Source organism: Labeo rohita, chromosome 9 (genome assembly GCF_022985175.1).
Source record: "Labeo rohita strain BAU-BD-2019 chromosome 9, IGBB_LRoh.1.0, whole genome shotgun sequence".
Taxonomy (NCBI): domain Eukaryota; kingdom Metazoa; phylum Chordata; class Actinopteri; order Cypriniformes; family Cyprinidae; genus Labeo; species Labeo rohita.
In genome coordinates this window covers 17,092,983-17,109,326 of record NC_066877.1, presented here as the reverse complement: position 1 = coordinate 17,109,326, position 16,344 = coordinate 17,092,983, and the positions used below count along the sequence as shown (strand labels likewise).

The window sequence follows — 16,344 nt, the reverse complement described above, 5'->3', positions numbered from 1 at the left end:
CATTTTGCAGATTCAACTGTTGACCTCAACTGTATGCCTGACTTTGTTTAATTACAGTAAGTGTACTGTAATGACTTTAATACAGTAGCTGACTTTACAAGGACACCTAAAACAAAAAACAAAGCTAAACGTTCAACATAAAACATATAAAATCGTTAAAACGATTAGATTATAATGTTTGCACTTTATGTTTGCTCTTGTTGTAGTTATATATGCTTCCCAAATAAGATTGGTCTTCTAATTAAGCAAGCTAGACACTGTTCTGCTTCTCTAAAGAAATCACACATTGGCTAATATTTAAAGAATGAGGAAGTGAAACTGCTGGAGACTAATCAGATCATAACATAAATGAAGGCTGCAGCTTTTCTTCTAGTTTCTCAAACGAAATATGGTAAGTTTTACTGTTTTTTATCTGTTTGCTAGGTAAAAATATCACACAATCAAACACCTTTAAGGTGTTTTTACTCTCAGCTGTCTGTCAGGATCATTGTGAAACACAGCGACAGTCCACAACCAACGTGTTGTTGCAGCTTTGAATCTTAAAGGGATAGCTCACCCAAAATTTAAAGTTCTGTCATAATTTACTCATCCTTGTGTTGTTCCAAACCTGTATGAAATTTGTTCCTCTAAAGAAAAACAGAAGAAGTTCCACATAGTGAAAGTCAGTGTTGTTTTGGACGTAAGAAAGTCATACAAGTGCGAAACAACATGAGGGTGAGTGAATGATCATTTCTGGTTAAACTATTACAATTAGTGATTTATAATTTCTCTCAGTTATTGTACTTTTACAGGATGGTGCAAAAAAAGAAACTAGACTATTTAATCAAAGCTGAATCCCTGAGTGTTTACAGTTCTTTCCTCTGTCATCCTCCAGGCAAATGTGGGTAAAAGCTGTGGCTTTGTTAGCTGGTTAGTGAACTCTGATTTAAATGATAATAACTCTGACAGCACTAATGATGATGATATTGATGAAAGTGGACTGAAGGTATGCGAATCTAATGCTCCAGTTGCTGAATGGGATACAGGCTGGTTTGAGCCTGAGGAGGGGTACCATCTACCCCGGAGCAGCCCTGTCATATCTCGCAAGAGATATAACACAGAGACAGAAAAACAGTCTGGTCTGTCTTTGACACCTCCAATACGGGAACAATCTATCTCTCCAACTGTGAAATCTAACTGTTCAAGTCCACATAGACTGGCAGAGTTCAGTCCCTCAGAGAAAGACAGAAGCCTTGATCACTGTGATTCACCCAAGGGCTCTTCAGGACAGGCACGGTCCCTCACGGATAATCATGGCACAGGAATTTCACCTATCTCTCAGGACATTCGCAGCCACACTTTTGATTCTGGATGGTTACATGAGGGTTTCCAGTCAAAGACTAAAAGAAGAGCCTGCTCTGACATCCCACCAGCAGCTGGTCAGAGGAGCTCAGACCAAGCTAAGAAACATGGATCATGTGTTGATCACTCCACTGCAGACCTATACAGTCTGGACCAGGTACACTGTCAAAACCGATTTGTTGGAATTCTATAATATATAGTGCATCATTTTTGCAAGCTACTTTTTAAAAAGTTTCACATGGAACTTCTAGACAACATTAAATATTAAATAGGAAACCTCAGCAATACCTGAATATTTGAGGTTCCCTGTCAACATTTTGCTTAAAATACTGCTTATGCCATCTAACAAATTGAACCCTATAGCCTACGTTTGCATACTGTATCTATCTTTGTTTTAGATTATATTTAGACTAGATATTGTTAACATACGATGCTGTTCAAAAGTTTGGGATTAGTAAGATTTTTAATGTTTTTTAAATGTTTCTGATACTAATCACTGCATTTATTTGATCAAAAATACAGAAAAAAAAATTATATTGTGAAATATTATTACAATGTAAATAATTGTTTTATATTTTTTAAATATACATTAAAATTTATTCCTGTGATCAAAGCTGAATTTTCAGCATCATTACTCTGTCTTAAGTGTCACATGATGTTTCAGAAATCATTCTAATATACTGATTTGTTATCAGTGTTGAAAACAGTTGTAATGCTTTTTTTTTTTTTTTTTTTGGAACATATGATACTTTTTTCAGGAGTTCTTGGTGAATAAAAAAAGTTTAAAAGAACAGCATTTACTCAAAATAGAAATCTTTTCGAACAGTATACATGCTTGTTTAAAAGTTTGGGCTCAGTAACTTTTCATTCTTTCTTTTATTAAAGGAAATTCATATTTTTATTTAGCAAAGATGTGTCAAAGTGATAGGAAAGACTTATATTCTCAGAAAAGACTTCTATTTTGAATAAATGCTATTCTTTTTAACTTGTCATTCATCAAAGAATCCTGACAAAGTTACAATAAAATATTTACAAAAAATTACAAATATTAAGCAGCACAACTCTTTCCAACATTGATAATAAAAATAATAAATCAGCATATTAGAATGATTTCTGAAGGATGTGACATGTGACACTGAAGGCTTAAGTAATGGCTGACGAAAATTCAGCTTTGCACCACATGAATAAATGAAATTTTAAAATATATTAAAATAGAAAAACATTATTTTAAACTGTATTGATTAAGTAAATGCAGATTTGATGACTATTCTTTAAAAAAAAAAAAAAAAAACAACTTGAAAATTGAATGTCAGTGTACATTTCATTACATTTAATTAATTCTAAATGAAAATTACTTAAGGGAAGATAATGATGAAGTTTTATTGGTAACAAAATATGTAAAGTTGATTAAATAATGTCCTAACACCTTCCACAGGATCCCTTTTTGTGGATGTGGGAAATCCTGCTTCTCTTTTAGATTTCTCGTTTTATAATTTCGGCAATGCAAAGTATGCATTTCATCGTTGTCATTTTATTGTTTATGTGCAGGAAAATGCTCATTTTGTAGTTGTGGATATGGTGCTGGAAATGCTGGAGGCTGTGAAATGGGTCGTGTGTTTGCAGCAGTTAAAAAGCACACATCCTCATCAAGACAGATGTGAGACACAAAATACCTCAAAAACAGACTCAATCTATTTCTTTGACAGCGGGTTTGAGGGTAAGATCGGCTTGTGTTTCAACAAAGTCCTGTGTCATCCGCATGCATGTGATGTGGTCCTGCTAAAGATCACATAATGCTGACCTGGCCTCTTAAAAACTAACAGCTTATCAGTAATTAGCATTTGCTTCTGCAGTATTTTACTTTTCTAAAGTGTTTTTTTTTTTTTTTTTTTTGGCAAAGTGATTTCTGAAAGCTGAAATCAACTTTTCTACAGTTATAGGTAACATTTTACAGTAATGTTTAAATGTTAACATTAGGTAATGCATGTAATTAACTTATAAATATACTGTTCTTTACAGCTTACTTTTGATCATTTAATAGCTCTAATTTTCAGTGTCATTCATTGCAATGCCGTAACTCTTATATTACTCTCATGTGTTTCATATAAACACAACTGGTGCCATCTTATTATCTCAGTTATCAAATGTAGTGGAAATTAACTCAGAAGACTTTATTTTAATAGTATTAATATAAAAGTATTAATATTACTGTAATACTGTTGCATTGTTAGTCCTGTTGGTAGTCTGATAATTGAAAAAAAAAAAAATAGCATTTAGAAAGTAACATTAAGATTAATAAATGTTGTACAAATAATGTTTTGTTATTTAATTGTAGTTACTACATTAAAGTATTGCACGTCAAAGTATAGGCCTTGTCGTAAGCTGCTACCTAAAGTACCTAGTTATAAAATAAACACATTTCTATGTAGTCATAATTCAAAAGAATGTCACCCCACCGCGCAGATTTACCAGTTCAAAAGAAATTCTATTCATATTCTGAAGAAAATTCAAAGGAAAATCATGATGGCCATTTAGGAAGTGAATTTGTTTCTCTTCATTTTTTTCAATTCCTTATCTCTGCCAGACGACAGCGCCCCCAAACTATCTTCAGACAGGTACTCCCTGGCTTCTTTTCAGAGGTACACAGTGGATTCTGCACTTACAAAGCCATGTCATGTTTGATTTTTTTATGCATTAATTCCAGATAGGCTTGTTTTATTTGCAGTTGTCTCCAGAGCTCCAGAATACAGCGCTCTGCTGAAGATTTAGCCCACCATTTGGTGTCAGAGTTCAGGAAGCAGTGGTTCCCCTCTGAGCTACTGCAAAACCCTTACAACCTCAACTCCGCTCTGCAGGAAGTGAGAATGGTTTTGCTTAAACACACATCCATGCAATGAGCACACACAGGTGCAGCCACAGAAACAGACACGCATGTGTCTCCTTTTATCTGCCACACACTGTACCCACATTATACATTTTTAAAGACATTCATTTTTTAAAAACATAAATGTTCACAATATTTAATTTATCACTTCTAATAAATGAAAACGCACAAACTTCTGTCTTTTCCACAGGTCTCTGTCTCTGATATGGTAGGGGACAGGATGAGTCTAACTGAAGAGATTGTGCAGAAGACCAGAATGAGAGGAACAGTAACCTGGGCTCCACCCAGATTTCAAATCATCTTCTGTGTCCAGCCAACACGCAGGTCGTCAAGACCACCATATTCACATTAACAGACTTTATACATTAATGAAAGCTTGACTCTCTTGGTGTTGCACTTAGGAAAAACCTAGCATATACATCTTTATATGTAACTGCCAAATACTGCCAAATATTAATGGTAAAGTAAAATTTAATGTTGTTTCTATTAAAATGTATATTTCATGTATTTAAATATATTTTAATGGTGAAGCTGCAATTTAGTACATTTAAAATATATTTACTCTAAATGGAATATTGAATAACACACTACAGTTAAAATGTTTTTTGTCGAAAATAAGTGTTTTTAAATAAAATGTAAAAAAACATGATTTAAAAATCTCTTTAAAGCAAAACTTCTTATTTGACAGTATTATAAAACACACTTTTTAAAATTATATTTAGGTGTATTAAGAAACATAGTTATGAAAGTGTACTCTTTACATTTAAGTGGTCTTTTATTAATAATACATTTTCTGCAAGTAGTTTTTTAAAAATGCATTTTTAAAATGTAAAGTACTCACTAATGCAAGCATGTTTCTTTTTCACAAGGGTATTTATATAAATATTTGTTTATGTCTTCTTTAGGCGCAGTGACGTTATTGCTTCCCAGCACTTCCTGTGTGCTGGCTGTGGGACTAAAATCGAGCCCAGTGAGTAATAAAGCTGCTCCTATGTGAGCTATGTGATCCAAAGCTTTAAGTCCTCTGACATTAACTCTCTTGACTACTACTCTCTCCCTAGGGTATACAAAGAAATTGCGGTATTGTGACTACCTGGGTAGATACTTTTGTGATGGCTGCCACGGTGGTTTGGAATCAGTGATTCCAGGCCGGGTTCTGAATAACTGGGATTTTGCACGGTATCCGGTCTGCCATTTCTCCAGACAGTTACTGGACTCTATATGGCAGCAACCGCTTTTCAAACTTACAAGTGTGGCCAAGAACCTGTACAGTCAGGCCAAAGAGCTACAGCGTTTCAGAGTGAGTGTTTTATTCTGCCCTGGTGCAATAATATGTAATAGAAATAATACTTATTACATAATAGTAATCATGAAAATGATCTTGTTCAATATCATCTATTGTTGGTTGATTGTTAAATCTACTATAAATTCTGATTGAACAAACCTCAACTTAGCCCTGCAGGAAGTGAGGGTTGGTAAGCACACCATTTATTTGACCAAAAATGTGGTTTAAAAAAAGTAACATTGTGAAAATATGTTTACAATGTAAAATAACATTTTTAAGTAAAATAACATTTTAAAATAACATTTAGAGTTTGATTCTGATGCAACAAAGTGATGATATATAAGTGTGTGAGTTGTTTACTTATTTATTTAACCTTCCCATTAACGCCATTATATTGTTCGTTCAGACTGTTTTGCAAAAGTGGATTGCGCCAGAACACAAGAGGCGGGATTTATCACATGAACCAATCATAGCCAACCATATATATATATAAAAAACCTTATATATATAAAAAAAGTGTTTGGGTGTTTTTTGGTCTTTGCATGACCTTTTTGTAGAGTGTGTCTATGTCTTCTGCTAATATCAGGAGAATCAGGCAGCGTAATATTAATTGTGTGTTATCATTTGCTTTAGGAACTACAGGAGCAACTAATATCCGTCAAAAAGCTTCTGAGCACATGCAGACTATCAACTGGGTGATTTACTAGTCCTCTTGTTTCTGATTTTTAATACAGAGAATTTCTAATGGACATTCTTGGCAGTGCCATATGTGACTCTGGACCACAAAACCAGTAATAAGTGTCAATTTTGTAAATTGAGATTTATACATCTTCTGAAGGCTAAATAAATAAGCTTTCCATTAATATATAGTTTGTTGGGATAGGACAATATTTGGCCGAGATACAACTATTTGAATATCTGGAATCTGAGGGTGCAAAGAAAATCAAAATATTGAGAAAATCACCTTTAAATTTGTCCAAATGAAGTTCTTAGCAATGCATATTACTTATAAAAAATTAAGTTTTGATATATTTATAGTACGAAATGTACAAAATATCTTCATGGAACATGATCTTTACTTAATATTCTTATTTTTGGCATAAAAAAAGATCATTTTGACCCATACCAATGTGTTTTTGTCTGTTGCTACAAATATCCCTGTGCTACTTAAGACTGGTTTTGTGGTCCAGGGTCACATATACCCTTACAACAATTTGTATAGGATGTTTCTTTTAAGTTGGCTATGGTGTGAGTAGGTTTTTCTTTTTTGACACCTGTTTCTATTTTCAGAATACTTGACGAGTTTGAACAACTTCCTGCTCATCTAATGCAGGAACTACACCTCTTCTCAGTCGATGACCTCATCAGGGTAAAAAAGGGTCAGCTCTGTACTACAGCAAAAGCATTGATGCAGTCTGCAGTTGCTCACATAAACATTTGTGAGGTTTGTTCAGCTATTGGGATGCCCCCCCCCACACACACACACACATACATAACAGAGAACAATGTACAATAGATAGTTGCACTTACTGTTATGTATTATTATATTATGGTTCCATGTTGATTCCCACAAATAACTGTCATAAAATAATAAATGTATGCATAGATAGTGTTTGAGGGTGTTTAACAGTCCTCTGTTGTGTTCAGCTGTGTCAGGCCAAAGGTTTTATCTGTGAGTTCTGTCACGGGGAGGAAGTGATTTTCCCTTTTCAGAGAGACACCTGCACCCGCTGCCAAGGTCAGACATCAGCACAGGCCTACTACCAGCATGTCCAGCACACTCTGTTAATAATCATTACACTAATTAGGTCTTGAGACATGTGAAAGCAATGATTTTGTCCACCTCGGGTTATAGTACTTAATCATTTAGTAGTCAGTGTTAAGATGAGAACTCAATGAGAGTAAGCTGATATAAGGCCATTCCTGTATTTCATAAAATGACAGTTGCCTTGTACCTTGGATTTTTTTTAGACTGCAGAGCCTGTTTCCACATCTCATGTTTCCGTGATGAATCATGTCCCAAATGTGCCAGACTGCAGAAAAGAAAGAAACTCCAGGAAGACATTGATTTATGAAATCTCCCACATGTCCATCGCTGCATTTTAAAGCTGTGTAAAAAGGTGTTCAGGACTCTTAAACTGTTCAATTATTTGACAGACTACTGACATGTATTATGTGCTGTAATTTGTAAAGCATAGATGAATGTATTTTTCATATTGTTCGACGTTGTACACTACCAGTCAAAATATTTTTATATATATACATTTTTTATACAAAAAAATGTATATTTAAAATAACTGTTTTCTATTTGAATATATTTTAAAATGTAACTTATTCCTGTGATCGAAGCTACATTTTCAGCATCATTACTCCAGTCTTCAGTGTCACATGATCCTTCAGAAATCATTCAAATATGCTAATTTGCTGCTCAAGAAACATTTATTATTATTATTATCAATATTTAAAACAGTTGAGTAATGTGATCCTGTAATGCAATCCTGTTTTTCAGGATTCTTTGATGAATAGAAAGATCCAAAGATCAGCATTTATCTGAAATAAATTGCTTTTGTAACGTTATACATTATACCATTCAAACGAGGCTCTTTTTTTTTTTTTTAATTAATACATTTTTTTAGCAAGGATGCTTTAAATTGATCAAAAGTTATGATAAGACCATTTATAATGTTACACAAAGAAACCTGAAAAAATATCTACTCAGCTGTTTTCAACATAATAATAATAATAAATGTTTTTTTGAGCAGCAAATCAGAATATTAGGATGATTTCTGAAGGATCGTGTTACTAGAGTAATGATGGTAAAAAATAAGCTTTGAAATCACAGGAATAAATTACATTTTTTGAAATATATTAAAATATGAAACATTTCAAATAGGAAAACTATTTCAAAATTGTACTGTTTATGCTGTACTTTGGATCAAATGAGTGCAGGCTTGGTGAGCAGAAGAGACTTCTTTAAAAAATATTAAAAATCTTAATGTTTAAAAAAACGTTTGACTGGTAGTATATATTGTATTTCCATTGAGTAAGAAGCATTACAGTGTGTGAGCACAGAGACCTGTGTCAGAGAATATGATCACTCACATTTGAAAACAGACAGCTGTACACAAATCTGTACACATTTATTCTTCTTTCCTGACAATACAAAATGTTCTCACCAAAGACCCTTTTAGCAGTATACCATTTTAGTAAAATTTCATTCTGCTAGTGGGTTCTTGTAAAATCTGTGTACTTCTGGTCTTGTGAACGTTTAGAAAATAACCTCTCCTAAAAACACACTTTTCACATTCTTATGTTTTTTATGTCATGAAAATGTTCCACCACAGGATCCTTTCCACCACATCTCAAATTATGTAATGTATTTAATAGCATCCTGTGGTCAAATTGACATTTTATATTATTTAATATTTTTAAAACTGTGTTTTTATTTGATATTATATTTGTTAATATTTAATTTTATTTATATTTGAGGATTTATGATTTAGATATGTTTAAGATTTGAGAGTCAGTGGTAAAACAATAAAATCTACACGCATTTAAATAGAAAAAGTGTCCTGTTTAAATGTGTCGAAAAAGAACCTCTGGGATTTAGAAATGCCCAAAATGAAAGAAGAATCGTACTATTTAAAGGTTTAATGGCTCGACATAAAACTATTGTCAGAAGTGGGATTCGAACCCACGCCTCCATTCGGAGACCAGAAACCCCGCTTCACAGGAAGGTTTGAACCTTGAGTCTGGCGCCTTAGACCGCTCGGCCATCCTGACATACGTCACCCAGTGCACTGAAGCCTTTCTGTCCATTTCTTCGTAATCGTGTACGAGTGCTTCTCTCACATTAAAACTGCTACTTTATTCAACTATGCATATATAAATCTCGGTTAAAGCAGCATTGCCTATTTAACTGTTTTGGCTGTTAAGAAACGAACGGAATACTGTACTAATTCAGAAACAGACATACATGATGCTCGAGTGCTAACGTTAGCATTAGGCTATCGATACAGCAGAGCGTGAGTGCAAAACCTAAGCAATCCACAAACAGAGCTGACAACACAGACAATATGAAAAGATTATAAACCAGAACCATTTCTGGGTGAAGAGAAATGCGTAAAAAGCGTTTGTGTTTTAGTCTTTTGGGAAATAAAGAGATATTCAGACACCGATGAGTGACTTCTAGTGACTTGAAGAGTTTGCTCTTCAGCATTTCTTGTGGTTTTGCATTTTGAATTCGTTTTTTAATCCTTTAGTACAGAGATGTTTGGGATTATACACTTCTTAAAATGATTTTTTTTTTTTTAAATAAATTCATTAGAGATCGGTTATCATTGTGTTTTATGTTTATACACGTAGCACAAGAGTTCTTCACAAAATATAACAAGAAACATTATGTAAAGTTTAACTAGTTAAATTATGCAAACAATAAGAAAATGTAAATACAATGAAAAATGTATTAGAATTTACCAAAAAAGAAAAATAAAGATGTGGTGAATCGCTCCCTCTAGTGGTGACAGCTGGGGCAGAGCTTTTGTTTTCTTAGGAAGTCTAATAAAACAATCAGTTTTTCCAGACTTATATTTTAGCATTCTGTTGCATAGTATTTAAATTTTATAGTGTTTGTTTTTCCTTTTGTACTGATCAGCCTCACATTGATTCCACCGCAGGGTATTTTAAAGCTGTTCATCATCACAGGCATGGTGTCAAGCAAGACTTTTTGGGAAATTCCAGTAGCACCAGCTAGGAAAAAAGCACAGTCTTTTTATACTGTGAATTCATGCATAAAACCACAAAGTATCTTTTAAAGTCAAAGACACACATAAACAGCCTCATGCAGTGTGTGATGGCCTCAGAGAGATGGGTTTCCTCTGGAGAGATGCTCATCATGTACTGATGAAAGAGCAGCAGGGGTCTAATGTCAGAGCACTGTAATGTTGACTCTGATTGATGGCACTCAGCCGCGGCGAGGGGTTAATGAAACTGCGCGTCTCTTTTTTTCTTTTTTTCCTATCATGCATATCCCATCATTTCAAACATTTCATGCTTGTCAGTAGTTTATTTCATTTAGCTCTCTGTCTTTCTCAGCATCCTCTGGAGGGTTTCTGGACTACTTGTCCTTCTGTTTTCCCCCCTTGATTGAGTGACCAGGAACACTGTGTATTTGCAAGTTTTACACAAGTTCTGTGAGAAAGGACCAAATGAAGAACAACCCAGTCATGCAGGACCAGAACACTGCAAGTGTGGTGTCTTTCTTTGTTAAGGTTTAGGCCTAAATATGTCCAACTGAAGACAAACTTGTCACTCTATCTAGTTCATACCCTAGTAGAAAATAAATATACTAAAATGGTTTTAAAATACATTTATTTCATGCTAAGCATGTTACAAATACATTTACATAGCATGTACTTAAAAATACCCTGCAACTGTACTTTTAGTATACTAAACTGGTCTATAGTTTAGTATACTATAGTATACTATACTGGTCTTTAAAGTCTGCTAAATTGGAACAACTCATTTTGTGCTAAACGCACTTTAATTGCACAGAAGTAAGGTTGAAGTCCAAATAAAGATACTTAAGTATATTTGATTGTGCTAAAGTGGAACTTTTGCAAGTATACTTTATGTACACTTTAAATAGTTTGCATAAAGACTAATATTATTTAAAGATCATATCAGTAGTGCCATTAAAACATATTTTAAGCTTAATATTAAGAAATGTGTGAACTGTACAAGTAAGAAATGTGAACAAGTAGTACTCCAAACAAAGTTTAATTACAATTTTTATATTAGTAAGTCTCAAGCGATATCAGTATATGTTCACAGACTTGAACTATACGTAGCATAAAATAAATGCAACTTAAATCTACTATTTTTTACTAAAGCACCCTGGTGAAAAAACAGCATATGCTGGTAGGTATGTTTTGATGCTGGAATGCTGGTTAGGTAGGTTTTGACGCTGGTTTAAGATGGTCCTTTGCTGGTTTTTGCTGGTCATGTTGCTGGTCAAGGACCAGCATAAACCAGCATCAAAACATACCTACCAGCATATGCTGTTTTTTTCACCAGGGGTAGCTCATGAGACAAGCTGTTTGACTAATTACATCGTTTAACTAATGACTAATCGCATGCTTAACCGGGTTAATGTACGGTTTATCTGAAGTGTTACTTTATTTATTTACTTAATTTGTTAGTTACTTGCTTGATTTACAAAGACGTTACTTTCTGTCGGTTGCTTGTTGCTTTGACGGACAGCAAATCTCTAGTGCCCGCAAGATACTCCTTAGCCCAGAAATATAACTGTTTTGTTTGTTTTTTTAATGAAGAAAGTGTATTTCTACAATGTAACGCAGAGAAAACAGCATACAAATACAACTAACTATACAAAACTTAACTGTAAGTATGCGTGAATGGGGCGGGCACTGTCGCATTACGTCAGATGTAGACCAATCAGAGCCCGTTCCGCTGGGCATCGCGCTTCCTTGGTTACCGGGCCAGCAACGCAAATACACTTTCACAAGCGGGTAAGTTACTGAACAAGCACATGTAACAAACTAAAACAACATTTAAAATATAATTTACAATAACTTTTGGATTTACAAAGAAATTGTCGTGTATTGTGTAACCCACACACCGTTGGACAGGTGAGGAGCTGTGTTTTTTTGAAAACGTGCCAAAATCTCTTCTCACAGATATGTTGACATCTGCAAGATATGGCGTTGCTTAATTTTAAAAAGTGAAAACAACCAAATTTTTGAATGTAGAGACGAAAACCAAAGTGCTGAACATGGAGATGCCGGTGAGTCAAAAGTTAAGTTTTATTTAAGGTCAATAGAGTGTGTTTAATTCCTCATGAATAACCTTTCTTAGAATGAGTGCGGTGATATACACTATTAACGTCTAACACAAATTCCTAATTATAATACTAACATTGAACCATCTTTGTTTTTCCCATTTGGCAAAAAGAAGCCCCCCAAGAAACCAGATAAAACTGTTGGACTTTTACCACAGATTCAGCAGGTAAAACCTGGCATTGGTCCACCATATATTTTTTAAATCAAGATTTTTTCTTCTCAACCAACATCAGTGTCGCTTGTGACTTTCAGGTTCGCTCCAAACCTCGGTGGCATGAAGCAAGCCCTAGCTTTAGACTTCAGAGACCATCTCAAGAGGACACCCTTGGCTCTTTACTCTCTAGTAGGAGATACAGCATATTTTGATTTAAAAAAAATACTATATTACATGTAATTATTTGTGAGAACATACTTCTACCTTCTCTTAAGGAGATGTGCAAGGAGCAGGGATACAATGGCGTCAGACTCGTCATCGAGGTCAAAGGGCCAAAGATGGTGGGATTTCAGGACTTTCTTACAAGCGTCATGGGGGTGGCCAACCCAAGAGGGATCGTGAGCAATTTCGCAGTGCTCTCGTCAGCATTATAATGTGGGTTTGATTTGCATAAAAATGAGTTCTTGATGACAAATTGTACCTGTCACATATAATCACTAGAAGAACAATATGATTTCAGGCACCGTGAAGATGCCATTGCTACGTCCATCACAGAAGACAGCACCCCATCCACTTCAGGATCGCCTACTGCTGCAGAGAAGGACATTTTGGTAAGTGACAACCTTTTATCTGCATGTTTATTTTAGTTCAGTTTGATTTCAGATGTGAGGCACTGGAATAAAAGGTAGTCATTCCTGTGTTAAAAATAGTGAATGGCCTTGTGCTGTTTGGTCACAAACATTTTGTTTTGTGTTCTGTCTTTCAGAGGTACTACTATTACATCCGCAATGGGATAGGCACAGAGGACGTGGCAGCCATGGAGGACTCTTGGCTTAAGAACGTACTTGCTTTAGTCCCAGAGCACCTCAAGAGTTTGAGTGGAACCATTGAGGCCCTCTCAGATGAGATGAGGGAAGACTATCTGCTCAGCGTCAAAAAGGCCATTGGTATAGTTTTCTGTTTGGCTGATCTGCCAGTTTGCAGAGTAGACACAGGTGCTTTATATGTTTTGGTGGGGATCTTTTCACTCAATGCTTATTAAAAAATCTGATGTTTATACTTGGTGCTTGCCCCTCATTTTTATTGTCATACAATATTTTTTTTACTGTTAGCTAATTTATTAATTTGCCTTCTTTTACAATTTATTTTAACAGCTTTCTTACTGTCTCTGTGCTGCTGTCTAAATGGCATAACCAAGTATTGTGTGTTGTTGTTGTCCTCTGTTCTCCATGTAGTGGATTTTGTGCTGCAAGACCCCAGACAGAATCAAGAGCCCAAAGCTAGAGTTCTCCCTCCACATAGACAGGAGTGAGTCCTGCTAAATTCCTTTTAGTGGTACACAACACAAGGCGAAAAGAGTATCTCAGACATAATACAGATTCTTGAAAGTAATTGTTTTCTTCTAAATTCAAATTCAGCTTTATATTATATGAATTGTGACTTTGATGTAACAAGAACTTCTCTGGTAAGAGTATTTTAAAACTTCATTTAATACCCTTCACTTCTAATCCCTTTTAGCATCCTTTACTGTGGCAGGGTTTGTAATATGCCAGAAAAAGTTTTTTTTAAATCTGCCAAAATGATGGAAAGCATTTTGTATTATGTTAATACTTTTAAATGACATAACATTTTAAAAAGCCTTCACTGTAGAAAGAAAACATGAAAAATTACATGTTTTTTCAATATTCTTTCAATCATTGTGTATTAAATGCCAGAGTTTTTATTGTTTCCTTTTTTCCGCTTTGTGTCTTGCAGAATGGAAATTATTCCAAAGCCATGGAATAAATCATTTCTTCAGGCCCAGAAAAGAATGAGAAACCAGCTTCACTCAATCAATCCCACTATGCTCGCAGTACTAGATCTGTGGCAAGTGTCTTTCAAGTAAGTGTCAGACGTCCATGAAGAGACTATGGGACTAGACAATTCCAGAACGTTGAATGTGGTGAACTGCATTGTAGAAATAAAACCTCTTGTAGGAAAAATGTACACTTTATCATACTTTAGTATCATGCAGAAACTTGTTACTCAGATGTTGAGGTGTCATCAAGAGTAAAAAAAAGTTGCTGTCCAAAAAAGAGTTGCTGATAAATTTTCAAAATGTTTTGTTAGTAACTAGTTAGTAAAAGGTCTTTTATTACAGAAGTAATATACAGTGCAAACTGAATATAACATTTTCAGACACTTCATTGCATGTTATTATTAAAATGTAATGGTTTAAAATGTAATTTAAAGTAAAAATTTAATTTGACATTATTCCATTTATTAATTTATTAAATACATTTATACATTACATATTTATTAAATACAGCAAAACAGTAATTTTTTTTTTTACTATTTAAAATAACCATTGTCTATTTCAGTATATTTTAAAATGTTATTTATTTCAAAGATTAATTTTTAGCTTCATTACTCCAGTCACATGTTCCTTAAGAAATCATTCTAGATTTTTGGTCGATTTTTTTCAGGTTTCATTGATGAATAGAAAGAGATAGAAATCTTTTGTAACATTATAAATGTCTTTATCATCACTTTTGATCAATTTAAAGCATCCTTGCTAAAAAAAATTATACTGACTTCAGGCTTTTAACCCTTTAACTGTCACCCCCATTTTTGAACATAGATGTGAAAGTGCACTATCCAAACTTAAATTGTTATAAATCATGAAAGAATACATTTTGTAATATGATTTTGAAGTCCCATAAAGATAAAGCAATGTCCGATTTTAAAATGGCTTTCACAGGATGAATTTTGAGGTTTTAAGTTTCCATTGATATATCATTTATGATGATTTCTAAAACGTGAAAAAGGCAATGAAAAGACTTTTGAGACAAAGGTCCTGTTATGATATAGAGTTTTGAGGTGCAGTCTTGTCATAAATTAATCTGTTACTGTTCTGACATAATTTGTAACAAATAACAGTGGTAAAATATCTATTTCTAATATCTGTTTAGGATTTATTTGTAATATAGTGAAGTAAACTTAGACGTCCCACTGAGGGGGTGGGTGAGAGTTAAGAGGTTAAATGGTATAGTTAATAATGTTACAAAAGCTTTTTATTTCAGATAAATGCTGATCTTTGGGTCTTTCTATTCTTCAAAGAATCCTGAAAAAAATAAAATAAAAAATATTGATAATAATAATAATAATAATAATACATGTTCTTGAACAGCAAATGAGCATGGTAGAATGATTTCTGAAGGATGTGACACTGAAGACTGGAGTAATGATGCTGAAATTTTAGCTTAGGAATAAGTTACATTTTAAAATATATTCAAATTGAAAGCACTTATTTTAAATAGTAAAAAATATTTCACAGTATTACTGATTTTGCTATATTTTGGTTCAAATAAATGCATGCTTTGTGAGCAGAAGAGAATTCTTTAAAAAACATTAAAAATCTTACTGTTTAAAAACTTTTGACTGGTAATGTATATACTTTTAAGGGTGCACATTCAGTGCATCTAGTGCACTCTTTCTCACAAGGGACCTTTTTAATAATGTCCATATTATCTTGTTCATTTCTGCAGGAAGTTGCGTCTTGTTGATGTGGAGGTCTTCCACAACGAGCAGGAATCTTTGGAGTTGTCTGCCTTTCAGCAGTTAGTCAGCAAACACATTGAATATGCCACAGGCATCCTTCTCAAAGAGTAAGCACTCTCAGCTGTTTTCATATACTTGTCAGTTCATCACTGACCACATGAAGTGATTGATGAATTGACTACTACTCAATATTGCAGTATATTACGCAATTATGCAGTTGTCGATAATGGAACAGAATCCTAATCATTTTCCTAAGCCTAGCAGACTGTACCCTGCAAAA

The 16,344-nt window shown here is 34.1% G+C and overlaps 2 protein-coding genes and 1 non-coding gene across 4 annotated transcripts in view; 2 read left to right on the top strand and 1 right to left on the bottom strand.

The window, feature by feature from the left end:
• The first annotated feature begins 312 nt into the window (after window positions 1–312).
• rubcnl (rubicon like autophagy enhancer) lies at window positions 313–9,055 on the top strand. Of its 2 annotated transcripts, none has more exons than XM_051118446.1 (12): window positions 313–391; window positions 875–1,498; window positions 2,890–3,058; window positions 3,926–3,980; window positions 4,067–4,199; window positions 4,416–4,549; window positions 5,131–5,195; window positions 5,287–5,525; window positions 6,144–6,205; window positions 6,801–6,954; window positions 7,158–7,248; window positions 7,482–9,055. In XM_051118446.1, exons 1-12 carry the CDS (start codon window positions 389–391, stop codon window positions 7,583–7,585), a joined length of 1,833 nt encoding a protein of 610 aa, XP_050974403.1. In that variant the 5' UTR covers window positions 313–388; the 3' UTR covers window positions 7,586–9,055. The 2 variants fall into 2 exon arrangements, with proteins under 2 accessions (XP_050974403.1, XP_050974402.1); XM_051118445.1 differs by lacking the exon at window positions 313–391 and adding an exon at window positions 638–714.
• Window positions 9,056–9,183: 128 nt separating this feature from the next.
• Window positions 9,184–9,293, bottom strand: trnal-caa (transfer RNA leucine (anticodon CAA)). The gene is made up of 2 exons: window positions 9,256–9,293; window positions 9,184–9,229 (listed from the first exon to the last, which is right to left on the bottom strand). It is a non-coding gene; the product is annotated as a tRNA-Leu (tRNA).
• A 2,700-nt stretch (window positions 9,294–11,993) lies between these two features.
• Window positions 11,994–16,344, top strand: part of dnah7 (dynein, axonemal, heavy chain 7) — a 74,345-nt gene continuing 69,994 nt past the window's right edge. Inside the window, exons 1-10 of the mRNA XM_051119059.1 lie at window positions 11,994–12,040; window positions 12,209–12,315; window positions 12,483–12,536; window positions 12,623–12,713; window positions 12,800–12,959; window positions 13,045–13,135; window positions 13,291–13,471; window positions 13,760–13,832; window positions 14,280–14,405; window positions 16,052–16,171. Coding sequence (XP_050975016.1) covers window positions 12,304–12,315; window positions 12,483–12,536; window positions 12,623–12,713; window positions 12,800–12,959; window positions 13,045–13,135; window positions 13,291–13,471; window positions 13,760–13,832; window positions 14,280–14,405; window positions 16,052–16,171 — 908 coding nt within the window. The 5' untranslated portion in view covers window positions 11,994–12,040; window positions 12,209–12,303. The remainder of the gene's footprint in view (window positions 12,041–12,208; window positions 12,316–12,482; window positions 12,537–12,622; window positions 12,714–12,799; window positions 12,960–13,044; window positions 13,136–13,290; window positions 13,472–13,759; window positions 13,833–14,279; window positions 14,406–16,051; window positions 16,172–16,344) is intronic.

Coding starts and splice junctions, on each gene's coding strand:
- rubcnl (XM_051118445.1), top strand. Junction 4,200..4,415: donor TCAACTCCGCTCTGCAGGAA/GTGAGAATGGTT, acceptor TCTTTTCCACAG/GTCTCTGTCTCTGATATGGT. Junction 5,196..5,286: donor TGGGACTAAAATCGAGCCCA/GTGAGTAATAAA, acceptor CTCTCTCCCTAG/GGTATACAAAGAAATTGCGG.